This window comes from Coturnix japonica, chromosome 4 (assembly GCF_001577835.2).
Source record: "Coturnix japonica isolate 7356 chromosome 4, Coturnix japonica 2.1, whole genome shotgun sequence".
Taxonomy (NCBI): Eukaryota; Metazoa; Chordata; class Aves; order Galliformes; family Phasianidae; genus Coturnix; species Coturnix japonica.
This window is the reverse complement of record NC_029519.1, coordinates 27674191-27688347: the sequence shown is the minus strand read 5'-3', so window position 1 is coordinate 27688347 and position 14157 is coordinate 27674191. Positions and strand designations below refer to the sequence as shown.

The 14157-nt window shown below is 39.8% G+C and overlaps 1 protein-coding gene across 4 annotated transcripts in view; it reads left to right on the top strand.

Moving 5' to 3' along the window:
* The window catches only part of SLC10A7 (solute carrier family 10 member 7), a 134958-nt gene that overhangs the window by 49103 nt on the left and 71698 nt on the right, over positions 1-14157 (top strand). Inside the window, exon 6 of one of the 4 annotated variants that reach the window (XM_015861162.2) lies at positions 4040-4139. The exons of the other annotated variants lie outside the window; for them this stretch is intronic. Within the exon in view, the coding sequence (XP_015716648.1) occupies positions 4040-4139 (100 nt within the window). The remainder of the gene's footprint in view (positions 1-4039; positions 4140-14157) is intronic. 4 annotated transcript variants of the gene reach the window in all.

Genomic DNA, 14157 nt, shown 5'->3' with positions numbered 1-14157 from the left:
CTCGTATGGAAATAACCAATTGGCTGGATTTATTTGCTTTATTTTTCCTTCGTGGATGTTGAATGTTTTGGTTTGGTTTTGTCATTGTTTCTTTGTTGTTGTTTTGTCTATGTTACGTCTGGTTATTCATCAACCTTTTCTATCTGAATCATTTCTATCAAATTATAAATACTTTCTAAAACTAGGCCAACATATACCTATGTGTTCCTAATTGTGTCTTTGCAATGTGAAAAGGGGCAGAACAGTATCAGAATCCTGAGATTCTCTTTTTGCTCCATTAGTCATTTACAAGAAAAACTTTCCAAGGAAGCCTGTTCACAACAGGTGCTGAATTCTGAATTTGGTCATGTTAAATTTCAAAGTGGAGCTGCCTTATGCCACTGCCCTCCTTGCGGTTGTCTCCTTTTCCTCTGTGAAGCAGTGCAATGATGCTGCTAGGCTGTGCTCTGAATTTGTTTCAGGTCATTTTCACAAATCCTGAGCAAGTTCTACCTGTTAATCAGCCACTTGGGAAGCCACCTCAACCTTGAAGGATGGGTTTTTTACTTGAGTAGAAGGAGGAGAAAGACCCCAGCTGCAATGAATCTTTGGGTATTCTGTACCAGACAGGAAGAGCTGGGAATTCGAATTGTCCTGGGAATCACTTATATACTACAGCTTCCCTTATTTTGTGTCTGCTGCTCAGATTCCTTACTGTTATTTAACATCCTTGTTTTGATTTCTGTTAGCTTGATCTAAAATCTAGGTGTAAGTTTGGGCATCATCAACTATTTCCAGGCCTTCCAAGCAGCACTTATATTGTGCATTTGTGCTTTCAGTGTATAGCATGCTTAGTTTTATACTTACGCTTCAGTTAGCATGTGCTATTTATGGGACAAGCAATAGAGAGTAACAAAGCTTGCTGTGATAGAGACCTGTGAACCTGCTAGTGTGGGCTGAAGAAAAATAGTCTTTGATGCATGTACTTAATGCCGGGGTTGGCTGGCAAAGGGCACCAATCCCTGTGTGCTCTGGTGGAATGGGAGCAGTTGGGAACAGGCACAGAGTTGTTTACAAAGAAAAAGTCTGCTTTCCTGTGAGCAGTGCTGGACTCCTTTAAACAGGAAAGGAATGAGTATAGAGATTTTCAGAAGGTTAAGAATAAGCAAATGAGATCCTGCTGCTGAGGGACTGAGAGAAACCATGGAGGGGAATAACTGGAAATCAGAGTATTAATGCTTAGGTGATATGTAGTCTGTTTGATGGTCTGTCTGAAAAGACCACTGAAGTCAGTAGGGCTTTGCACAGCTGGCTGGCATAAACTGAGAACCAGTTCCTAGATAGCAGCCTTACTTTCAATTGTCTTCATTAAGTCTTGAAGAGGAGCAGATATCAGTGACCAAGAGGAAACAGGATGTGCTATCAAGCCTTCAGAAAAGAGTATCCTTTAGAAGACCAATGATTAGTCCCTGTATTTTTTCATCTGCCTGGAGGAAAGCATGTTGAAATCTACATAGTAAGAAAAAATGAATCTATTAGCTGTCAACTGTTTATAAATGGTGTGGGCTGTAGCTGATCATACCGCTTTCTTAGTTTTCCCATTAGATTTTGGTTCTGAATATTTAATTAATTTATCTCCCTTGGTCTTACAGGTTTCAAGCAGACAGTTTTTTTTTCCCCCAAAAATATTATTTACAGGTAATAAGAACGAGAACATTAAATGCATCCCTCAGTATTCTGTTTGCAGCCCAAGGTAATTAACCACTGTCATTTGAAAGACAAATCTATCTCTGCATTCTGCTTTTTCCACTTTCTCACAATACCTTACAGTGGGCAGGATTTTTTTTTATTTTTATTTTTTTGCACCTACATTTTTGATCAGCGTCACCATCTACTGCTCTTACTTGGCATGGTGATTTGGGATTATTTTTGACACAGCACAATGATCTCCCTGCCTCCTCCCCACCATCTTTGCCAGTTGTGTGGCTAAATAAGCTTTCAGGGAAAGATGCATTCTGAGAATATTGGTGTAGTAGCGTTTCCTGAGTTAATAAAGAAGCTGTAGAAGTGGAAGTTGCTTGAGAAATTTCAGGGGCAGTCCTCAGTGTGTTTGTTGTTAATCAGAAAGATAGCATGAGAGTTGGAGCTGCTTTATTCTTCCAGTCCAATTGTCACTTATGAATTACAAAGTAGAGAGTGCAAGGTATCAGGAGCTTAAACCGGGCATTCAAAGTACCTTCAACTTCATGATCTGGTGTATTTCTTCTGATCACGTAGTACATGGAAACTGGAGATGAAAGTGCCCTCAGACTGACTATGGTGCACTCCTCTGTCTTGGTAATGGAAACTGAATACTGAAAACATAAAAAGCTTCATTCCATTTTAAATGAATGCTAATGAGTAACAGTCATGAGAATATGTATCTTTGGTAACTATCATTCAGGGAACATCTGGAGGAGGAAGTGTATGTGTTTAATATTGTTATATAATCAGCCAATTTGTTGGATTAGTATGTAAATTGCATCTGTGTCTATACACAGTTTTAGTATAAAATTGGTTTGTTGTCTAACATCACTTTTGTCATAAACTGTGGAATCAATCATTGCCATCTTCAGAGTAAAATTTAAAAAAACAGCAGTGTTTTTGTAAAAGAATACTTGTTGGTTTTGTTTTCTCTTTCTGGTTCTGCTTATTTTTCCTTAATTGGCAGGACTCCAAAAAGTTCTTGCACTGGGATGGAACTTTTGTGTGGATCATAATGCTGAAAAGGTCCTGATGCTGCTTCTGATTATTTTCTTGTCTTTCCTTCTGTAAGGGTTTCTTGTCTTTCTCCTCCAAGACAAAGGAAATGAAACTATCAAGAAGTTCTGTTAGGAATGAAGACAAAGGTGTTTGGCTTTTAGTCAAGCCAGTGTCATGGGACTGACCTGAGTCTGTGTCATGGGGCAGTGCCATTCATATCACAAATTCAAAACTAGTTTAAAAAATAAGATTGTGTTGATGAGTTGCCTTATGAGGTTTCCAACGAGTATTTGTTGGTCTGATTGCATGCTTTGTTTAATAAGGTGAAAATTTACACTAAAAGATTTTGAACGGTTCATTTGTGAAACAAGATTCAGAGTTCTTGCAAATGGTTGGTTGTGTTTTTGGCAACCAGATGTTTGACTTTATTGGCTCTTTGCTTCAGGTTGGTGCACAAGGGAGAGACTGAGAAGGGAAGCTGTATGAAGGACAATTTGCTTCTTATTTTTGCCCTTTCTATAGCATCTTTCTTTACTAGAAGATGCAAAAGCTCTGTTCCTCTAGGACAGTGCTTGTTCACAAGCATGTAGTCATTTGGCCTGATTTAAGGGTAAATGTTCCCTGCAGAAAGATCTGGAAATGCACGAAATATGTAATTTTCCCCTCCCTCTTAAAAAATTCATCAAAAGGAAATGAAAATCGCTTTAGAATCTGCTGTTAATGTTTTACCCAAAAGTTTTAGCTTTTGGTTGAAAAGGAGATGTGATACTTTCTCTGTCCTGCAGCTTTTAGTCTCTTGCACAAGCAAAGAGTGAGTTGGGATTGCAGGGAGGTGGAGAAAAATCACCCTTTAATTTGGGGCAGAAGTATTCAAATACTCGTCTTTTGCTAATCCGTCAGTACTTTGAAGCGATGACACTACACGGTGGAAGTCTTTCTTGCATTTGTTTTTGTTCTGAAAACAGTCAGATATTTTGGAGAGTCACCCACGTGGATGCACTAATTGGTAATGGAGCACGGAGCTCTTTCTCTTACAGTGTTCTCCAAATATGTGCTCAGCAGATAGTGAGAGTTGAATCCTGGAAAGCAGTATGCATGTTTCATGACATCCACTTACAAGAGCAATAACAGTGCTGTATCATTGTACGTGCACGTTCTTTTACCTTAAGTTGAGCCTTTGGGGTGGGAGGAAAGATTTTCCCAACACATTTATTTATTAAACCTATTGATTTTTACCTAGAACAAGTTAGAGCTCTGCCAGAATTTTGATTTTCTTATGGTTCTTTGTTTGACCAAGCAGTGTCTGTTCAAATCTCAGCAGTTCATGGGTTGGCAGACCTCAGTCTTTGGAGTACAATCAAGAAGGACCCCATTGCTGCTGTGTGCTCGCTGGCTGGAAACTTTTCCTTGCCATCAAGGTAAATACTGTCTTACTGGAAGTGCTGTTAGTCAGGTCAATAGCTTTCATGAAGCCTTTAAGCAAGGAAGGAATGGTTATCGTAAAACTGGAGCTTCTCTTGGAAATATGTGCTTGTCTATTTTGTGTTGCTGACCTTTTTGAAATCAGTTTGGGGAAACCATTGGGACCTTTCAATTTAAGACAGTAACAGTTCCTTATTTATTTATTTATTTATTTATTTTATAGGACTGTGCTTGCATTGTTGGTAGGCTCCCTTAACAATTATTTCTCCTCAAGCTCTCTCAAACTATCAGAACAACCTGTAGATTGTGTTCTTGATGATATGTATTTGGGAATGCCAGTCATTGTCAAGAAAGGAGAAAAAGATTTTAATTAAAGATCTGCCATTATTTATCATCTTTTAATGTTGATCTGTTGGAAGAACAGATTTTTCATTTTGGATTTTTTAATAAAAGTACATGCTATTCTGCAGATTCATTCTCCACCCTTTCTCAGACTCAGCCTTGCTCATAGAGTGTATTTCCTCTCTGGGATGAGATGTGAGCAGATCTGCCTCCTTTCTGTATTCTAGCATCCTCACGCCTCCTCTTTTATTCCAGTTCTCTGCCCTACCCACCCTCTGGCTACTTTCCTGCAATCATAAAATCACAGAATGGCCAGGGTTGAAAAGGACCACCGTGATCATCCAGTTTCAACCCCCCTGCCATGGGCAGGGTTGCCAACCACCTGTTTTCTGCTAGTATCGAACCTGACTGCAGTAGTGTGTCTCGGACTATAAATGGCTATTTGTGCCCAACATAAACCCACTGGATGAATTCTGCCTGTGGTTTCACCCCCTCTGCATCCTCTATTCGTTCCTTTGTACTGTGATACGCTGTGTAATGCATCAAGGTGCTGGCCTTGATGCCCACCTGAGTGGAAAATTCACCGTAACTTCTTCCTGCTGGTGCCTCTAAGGCGTGTGCTAATGCCTTGAAAATCACGCCTTGTCGTGCCTCTGTGCTTAATTGTGGTGCCGTTAATATCCCACGTTTTTACTACTGCACGGAGAGTGAATGTTAACTATTCAAAGGGGACGTATATTACATAGGATTAGATAACATAAATAATGTGAAAGCCATTTTCAAAAAACCTCTACCTTTTAATAAAATGGAATGTCAAATATACGAGCACGTCTTTCAAGAAATGATCAAAAACGTGAAAAGTTTCATATCCTTTTTAAAGTCATATAATTATCCGCCATCATGTAATTTTTTGTTAGATGGACAGTACAAAGATGAAAGAAGATTTTATAGATAACATCGCACTTCACAGCTGACTGAAGCAGGTGTTAGAAATGCAGATGAAGTGTACTGACTAAAGGCTATATAAATTTGAAGTGAAAATGCCACCGGTCTGCTTGCAGTGCCCTGCACATGTGAAGTTGCAGGTAGTTAAATTATTAATCTTATTGTGTGAACCAGTGCAGCAGTTAGAGAGAAGGTCCTTGTGCGTTTCAGATGTGCTTCTTTTTTTTTTCCTGTCCTCTTTTAACAGTACATGATGAGCAGCTAAGAGAATTTGCTTTGTTGTGTAAGTTTCTCTGTAGGATATATATGATGCAGCTAGACATGTTTGTAATATTAGCTTATTTGCCCATTTGGTTTTAAACAGGAATCTGCAAAGCAAGTATGCCATGGTGGACAAAGATGGTTTCTGTGGATGGAGGAGGCGATGTTAATGTGCAAATCCACAGCCAAGGGGAAATTTAATTGCACATGATCCTTAAGTGTGTGTGCTTCTGTGAAAGTGGTGCAAGCTGTTAATGCACAAGTCATTTGTTATGGGACTGCACAGCTTTGTGTGGATAGCATGGCCCTGTTGGTGCCCTAGTGGTGTGAAGCTGCTTAGTGTTTGGGTAGGAGGGCGCTGGGAAGGGGATGAGTGTTTTCTTCTAGGAACTCAGTGACCCGCTAATAAACTGTACTAACCTGTGAATTTAATTCTGTCGTGTCTTTATCAGCTGCCTGGAGCTAGTAATCCATCTGTAGGAGGCCCCATTCTCAGAAATTGGAAGTGGGTTGGGAGAGAGTATCTCCTAAAGAAAGAGGAATGGCACAGAGGCCCTTCCACATCACCTCATAGGGGACAGTCTATTTTCTGCTCACTCCCGAGCATCAGGGGAGAAGCAAGAGTTGGGATTCTGGTGTCAGTCAGCCTGAGCAGTGTTTGGCTGGCAGGGGAGGCAATAGTGGGGACATAGAGCAGTCCTCCATCACCTCAAATGGCTGCAAGAAAAGGGCAGCTTGTGCAGGATTTGTTACTAGATCTGCTAGTTCTACAGTTAAGCTGTCACTAAAGAATTGTTTTATTTATAAATAAGCTCGCAGAGCGTGGCAGTTGAGCTGGCAGTTCTGCTCAGGCTGGGGGAGCTGCTCTGTTGTCTGTAAATATCCTGTCTGTGGCTGAGAACCTGGTTCTGATGGGTGGAGCTGATATCCAAGTGTCTCTCCAATGCCTCATTTTGGATTGACAGCATCCAGTGGGCAAACCAGTCATTTGAAATTTGAAAAGGCTGTAAATGGTTATAAATGTTTTGCGTTTATCATCCCCCCACACCCCCTATAAGACCAAGAAATAAATACAAGATATTCAGTCATTTTCAGTACTTTTCATGCAGCTCTGCCCACAGGCACCTAGACTTTGTTTCTCTCCTGTTTTTGTTAACTGGTGCTCTAAGACGTGCATTTTTGTTCCATCGGTGATAGTTGTTATATCTTTCCATGAGTTACAGAACTGAGCTCCCTGAAGTGGGTGTGAAATTATATGGAGTCCTCAGAAGGATTGCTTTGCTAATCCAGATAATGCTCTGTAATGAAGCAGCTAATCTTTCTGGCTGTTCTCTTTGAGAAACAGCTACTATCAATTGTGCATCCTTATTTTGCAGGCCAATTAAAGCAGAGCAAAAGTGTACAGCCAATTTGTGTTAATAGACCGTTGTGTCCCCAGTAAAGAAATTTGATGTGAAATAATGTAAAATGTATTTGCTACTATTCCTTGTCATATTTTTATTAGATAGCTAGAAGGCAATCTAAGAGAAACACTACAACATAAGCTGTTTGCAAAACAATAAGTGTAGTTGTAGATTAATATTTAGAGTACAGCTTCAGTGCTTGGTTTGCTCATTTGGTCAAAGCACAAGTTTGGTTTTATTGCAGTTTTTCTTCTTTGTTGTTTTGCTCCCCTTACAGTCACTGTATGGGCTTCCCAGCCTGTGCATCCTGTGCCCTTGCTGCTCTGTATTCCAGTTCCAAAATCTGCTCCATTGGTTTATATATTCAAGTCAGGGAACAAAAGTAGAATTTCATCATTGCTTTCTCCATTTGCTTACCCTGAAGCAAAGAGTTAATGGCACACTGATGCTTCCCTCATTCATAAAGGTCTGTCAAAATGGGATACGTCACTCTAAAGACGTTTGGAAAAATAAATTATCAAAGTCCTACTTATATCAAGCTGGGGCATAATTACAGCATCATAAATGCTTAGTATTACGTTGGCTTTTTTATTCTTTTCCAGCTGATCTCCTTTAACTGTTGGAATTAAAATTATTATGCTAACTCAGACAGCTGCACAGTTCCAGCACCAGCTGAATTTGTTTGGAGGATATCTCAAGGCAGTGTTTTCAAGCAATTGTTAGAAAATTTGTCATCTGTAATATATAGAAAATGGTATAACTGGTTCAGTATCTGTTGAAATTATTTTAACTGACCTTAAAGGTCCTCTACAAACTCTTCCAAATAATTAGTGTGCTTTCTTTTAGAGGCAGAAAAGGCCATCACTGACTGTGGGGGTGGGAACACTATTGCAGTCTTAGCATCATGATTCACAAAAGCTGCTCAAGCCCTCAGACTCAGTGTGATACAGATTAAGATGGGTGGGGGTTACCCTGTATCAGCAGCCCCTGCTCCAGGAAGAGAGCACACACCCCACAGCAGTCCTGCTCCTTCCCTCTGCCTGGTTGCCACACAACCTCTGCCTGTCCATTTTTCTTGCTCCTGCGGCATCTCCTTGCCAGACATACACAGGTCTCGTTCAAGTTATCATTTGGGATCCTGCACTAACATAATGTGTTTAAGCTGAGATGAGAACATGGCTCTTCAGGGTGCTAACATCAACTAGCAGCTGCTATAGTGATAAACTTTGGAATTAGATTTTCCAGACAGATTCTCTTACAAATATCCCAATAGGAAAATCATTGCTTTATGAAATTATACGATCAGGTTGTTGAACTGAACTCATAGGGATTTCTGTTTATAGATTATCAAGCAGTAGTCTTGAAAAGCCTTTGGACACTGTTCTCCAGATTTGTTAGGATTATTTTAAGTCACGGTGGGAAGCTAATCATTAGGACTGAGATGCTTGCATTGTGCTGTTGAGATTCTTTGTTATGGCTTATAAATTCATTGACTGAAATGTTTGTTTAAATGCAAATTTAGTGGATTAAATATGTTAAGGAACTTCCAGGGTTTATATGTACTGCATTAGCTGCTCTAGTGTTCAAGCTTTGTGATAGAATCAGTCCTCTGCCACGCAGGTGCTGTGGTATGCATTGAGTTATGCATGTCTGGCATGGCAAAGGTGCAGTGCAGGTGTTTGAAGTGTGTGGATAGAATTGGTTCTGAAGTTTTATGGATTTTTATTTTTTTCTTGGAAAAAGATACTGTAAGCACTAGGGGTGGTTTGTGAAGGGAAGATTTTCCTTACCCATTTGTTTTAAGCTCTGAGTGTACGTCCATCACAGAAGAGAAATCTGAAAAATATGCTGAATTAGAACACAAGTGCATTTGTTCCAGCCTGATCGTGTCCGTACCTGGAGTTACCTTCGATGAGCTGAAGCACAAAAGCTTGAGTTCAGTGTGCTTTACAAAAGCAGTGCACGTGTCTGCAAAGGGTCAGTACTTTCTACACTTTCTATTGGCAAGTGCAGAAGGGGGTTTTTGCACTGAGTTCTCAGGGCTGTGCACATAAATGCCATTAGATTTGCATCCTAAAGGATGAATATTTGTGTCAAACATGCAGCTTTATTTACACTGTAACTTAGGCTGTAACCTCAAACAGTGTTTGTGCTTACAGTAGCATCTTACATAGACAGTGCTACTATCAGGCAGCTAGATTGCTGACTTCCCATCCCATTTTATAATGTGTTGAACAGCACTGTATGTGCTTGAATGATAGAGATGGAATGAGAAGAAACCTTCTCAGTATAATAATTTTTCAGACAATCTTCTTTTTAGACGCTGGGATTTTTTTTTTTTTCTTAGAAGTACTCGGGTTTTATTGTGTAAATTACAGAAAAAAACACTTCTGAAGTGCTTAAGAAGGAACCATTCTTTTCCTCTGCATCATGATAAATGTAGCAATTGTGTGTGTATACAAGAATAGATCATATTGAACATCCCCTGAGCTCCGTTTGCAGACAAGTCCTATCTCCACCATGACAAAATTCCCATAAGAGTTTAAATTATTAATGCCCTGGAATCTGCGGGGTTCAGCAGATATGTTCAGCATTATTGATGGCAAACTTTATCCCTTTATTTCTCAGAAACGTAATGAAATAGGGAGTACCTCAAATAACTGCATTTCATGTTTAGGCTAATTTTGTAGAGGGCAGTGGGCTTTGCCTTAATGTGTGTAAATACAATTTTTCTCTTACAGCAGATTGTATAGTAGATGGGAATGAGGCTGATTTGGCACTAATTTATGAATCCTTCTAGCATTCTCTGTGTGCTGCACCCTGCGCAGGCAAGATGCTCTAATTACACTTACTCTATATAATGAGAGCTTTTAATGACAATTACTGATTGTTGTTACGGATGTTTTGGGACCATTTTTTCTGTCTTAAGAAGATGTATTGACTATCACAAGAGAAGACTTATATTTTCACATTATGCCGTATCTCTCCTTGCATTCACAACCAGGAGGCTGATTGGTGAAACTGCTAACGAGTAGCCACAGAGAATTATTGTTTGGTTAATGTGACTTGTGGAGATGTTATTTTTTCACTTCTTAACATTTCTGAATTCAAACTTGCACATACACTTATTCTTTTTCTTAGCAATAATAATCAGTAATGTTATACAAGTGATATTTGTTTCACATAACAGGATAAAACTCAAATTTACACTGAGTATTTCGCTGCCACATTATGCAGAAGCATTTACAAAAGCTTCATTTTCTGTCTTAATGCATAGGTATAAAGGAAGGTTGCCAGTTTTAAATAGATGTAGGTATAATCTTTGTTGTAGTTTAAAATTAGAAAACTGTAGTGGAGAGCAGTGAGTATACTCGTTTCTAGATTGCAAAGAAGCTTTACATAGATCCTTTTCGTGTTTTTTTTTTAATATGGCTGTAAGTGTACTTCTCATTGACTGTTGTTATCTGTTAATATAAATCCAGATTTGGACAGCTTCCAGCTTAGAGGTCACTTGAGAAAGTGAGCTATCAATAATTGAAGGATCAGCTTAACACTCGTGAAGAGACAGTTTAAAAGATTTTTTTTTCTACACTTTCACCCACAGTTTTGGGGAGTGGGCTGCAGCAGAGGGCTGGGCTAAGGGTGTCTTTCATTGCTTTGGTTCCTGCTACTGGCAGCCTCGTATTGATACTGGAGGTGTAACCTTATAATTAATTCTAAGGAAGCAAAAGAACCAAACATAAAGACTTCCAGTTTCCTTTGCATGCCACATTAGCTGTTTGCTCTCTTTGATACCTTCCGGCTTGCCATGCTGTCTGCTGTTCTAATGCAGTTAGCTGTGGGACTTGAGACTACAGTCTGCACCTAGGGCCAGCAACAGAAAGCAAGAATCTTACATGTTCTGGCATTGGTTCCCAAACATTTGTGTGACTGGAATACAGTGTGCATTGTGTCTTTCTGTACAGTCTGATTGAGCTGTTTCTGTTACTCAGAGTGGTCTGGCTTGCAGTCACAGATACCAGCTTGACTTGATTGGATACATTCTTTTGATCCCACAGGCTTGCACTCCCTCAGGTGTAGATGGTTTTCTAGCAGGGGGTTTCTGAATTTTACGTCAAGTTATGCTTAATCTCCTTATTCAGAAGCGGAAATCTGGCCCACAGGCCTTGGAACCAGAATCTTAGTTCAGAGGTCAGCAACACACACACCATGGTGCTAAAGAAGATGACCAAGAAGAGCATTTGTGGTACACAGAAGGTCAAGTACTGGGGAGCACAACATCCTAACAGTTGTCTGTGGTGGCTTTCAGTTTCTGTCTTTCAGTACAACTCTACTGTTACTAGAAGCTTCACATGAGAAGAGTATCTTCATTTTGAAAAGCATTGGGTCTGAGCTGCTGAGTTTCTGAACAGTCTTGTGTCTCCACAGGCAGGCTTAGCCTCTGGTTTGAGAAGCAGAAATACAGCCTGAGAGAATAGCCTTAGAGGGGTTTTATCCTAGTCATAGCCGACCTGTTCTTTCTGTTGATTAGTTTTAGTCTACCTTACACAAGCTGTCTCTCATCTGGCGACATGTTGAGGCTTTAATTTTCTAATTAACACTAGCAGAATCCACTTGTCGGGAAAGGAAAGAATGACGGACTTCAGAAAGCAAATTTCTTATTCACATGTGTATATATTTTTTTCTTTTAAAAGAAGTTTCTCACAAAGACTATAGAAACCAATGCAAGTTATTGTATATACTTTACTATGTTCAGTTTTAGGCACCTCAGTACAGAAAGGACATTGAGGTGCTGGAGCAGGTCTATAGAAGGGCAGCAAGGCTTGTGAGGGCCTGGAGAACGTGCCCTCTGAGGAGCAACTGGGGCTGTTTAGTCTAGGGAAGAGTAGGCTGAGAGGAGACCTTATTGCTCTCTTCCAATACCTGAAAGGTGCTTACAGTGAGAGTGGGGTTGGTCTCTTCTCGCTAGTGGCAGCTGACAGGACAAGGGGAAATGGCCTCAAGTTGCACCAGGGAGGTTTAGGTTGGATGTCATGAAAAGCTTTACAGAAATGGTTGTTAAGCACTGGAATAGGCTCCCCAGAGAGGTGGTTGAGTCACCATCCCTGAATGTGTTTAAAAAACATTTAGATGTGGTGCTCAGGGACATGATTCAGTGGAGGGTTGTTAGAGTTAGGGTACTATGGTTAGGTTGTGGTTGGATTTGATGATCTTTAAGGTCTTCTGCTTTCCTGAGCAATTCTATGGTTCTATACAGGAGTGTATTTGGAAGAAATTGTGTTCAGGAGATTTATATTCTTGAATTATTCTGAGATAACAGGTATGATTTCTTTTTATGGAGAACTGAAAATGTGTCTGAAAGGGCAGAGTTGGGTGTGAAAAGCAGGCAGGAGCTTAGAGAGAAGCATCTCCAAATGAGTCACAAATGAAGTTAGTAAACTGAAGTGCTAGAAATTGCATCTTGGATGTCTCATGTCCTCTCTAGTGAACTGTCAAGTCTTTCACTGTAACCATGAAGTATTTAAGAGTTATTTCAGTCTAACAAAGGTATGATGGCTTTTTTGGGAAACAAGTCAGTGTTCAGGTTAGAAGTGATATAATTTTCCCAAACTTATGTGTAATTATAGACCATTAGGTCAGGGGCTGTTGTTTTTGGTTTTGTTTTTTATTTTTGTGGTAGCTACCACAGTGAGACCTTTCTGTGGGGTCCTGCAGAGGACATCAGTCTGGTAGGGTTTGCTTTGAAAAGCCCTAAACAATGATGCAGTTGAAATGGCTGGCTGAGGGGTATTTTATGGGATGCTATGGGCAGAGTTTCTGCAGTAACTCAGAACAGTCGCTTTGCCATGAATTAGGGATCATTAGCAATTCATTAGTTTCAGTGGGTTGCCTAGGTGCATGGAAGTACAAAAGCTATCAGAACAACTGAAAATGGCCTTATAAAAGAAATACTGTGATTTGGGAGCTAATCTTGATTGGGGGGGGGGGGGGGAGAGAAAAAAGGAGGGCTGGAAAATGGATTCTGAAGAGGTTTAAAATGGGCACGAGGGAGATTTATGTACTTCAGTGATGACATCGCAGCTGTTCACAGTTCATTGCCAATACCTGGCAACTTTGAAGTATGCTAAACTTCTTGCTTGCTTGCTATATCAAAGCAGCACAGCAAGCAAGGATGCTTCAGATGCTGCAGGCTTCAAATAAGGGGTAGCTTTTCCTAAATGTGTTTGTACATTCATTCATTCATTTCAAGTTACCTTGCTTTGCTTTGCAGGTTCTCACAATGCCAAATGCTCCTATCTAGTGAATGTCAAAGGTGTTTGTTTGTTTTTTTACAGCTAACCCTGAATGCTTTCAGAAGAGAAGTATGATCAAGTAAAATGAGATATATATATTTAATGTATAATAAGACATAAATACAAGTAATACATATAATATTTGTCTATAAATACAAATTTTAATCTGGGGTACAATACTTCATTGATTTTCTGGTGAGAGAGCTATTTCAGAAAGTGACAATACATTGCTTTCTTGGGCTGTGATTTAAGCCAGCACAATGAAATGAACAAGCCTCTTTTTTTTTTTTTTATTCCCCCCACTCAGAACCTGTCTGTAATCCATTTTGGAAATGGCCTGAAGAATAGGAGATAGTTAACTGTGGCCAAAGGAAAGGAGGCTCAGGATAACAATTCATTAGTCAGCTTTGCTAGAGGAGACTGAAGTGAGGCTGTTCCCTGTGTAAACTCAAAAGGTAGAATTTCTGCCCTGCTAAAAATCAATGGAAAAATCTGCTCTGGCACAAACATGCAGGGTTTCTTTAATTAAATGTTTTGCTAAGAGACAGAAAGGTTAGGAGTTTTTGTTTGTTTTTTGTAGTGAATTTGAAGTTTATCTTGTTCAGGAAAGAACTCTACTTTGTATTTACCATACGCTCATACAAATACTTTTACACAGCCTTTCTGGTAATGTCTTATCATGGCTCTACTGGATTCCCTCCCTGGGTTCCATGACAAATCATGTGTGGAGCATTCTTTCTTAATTAGTCTGAATGTCTTCCCAGCTGGAG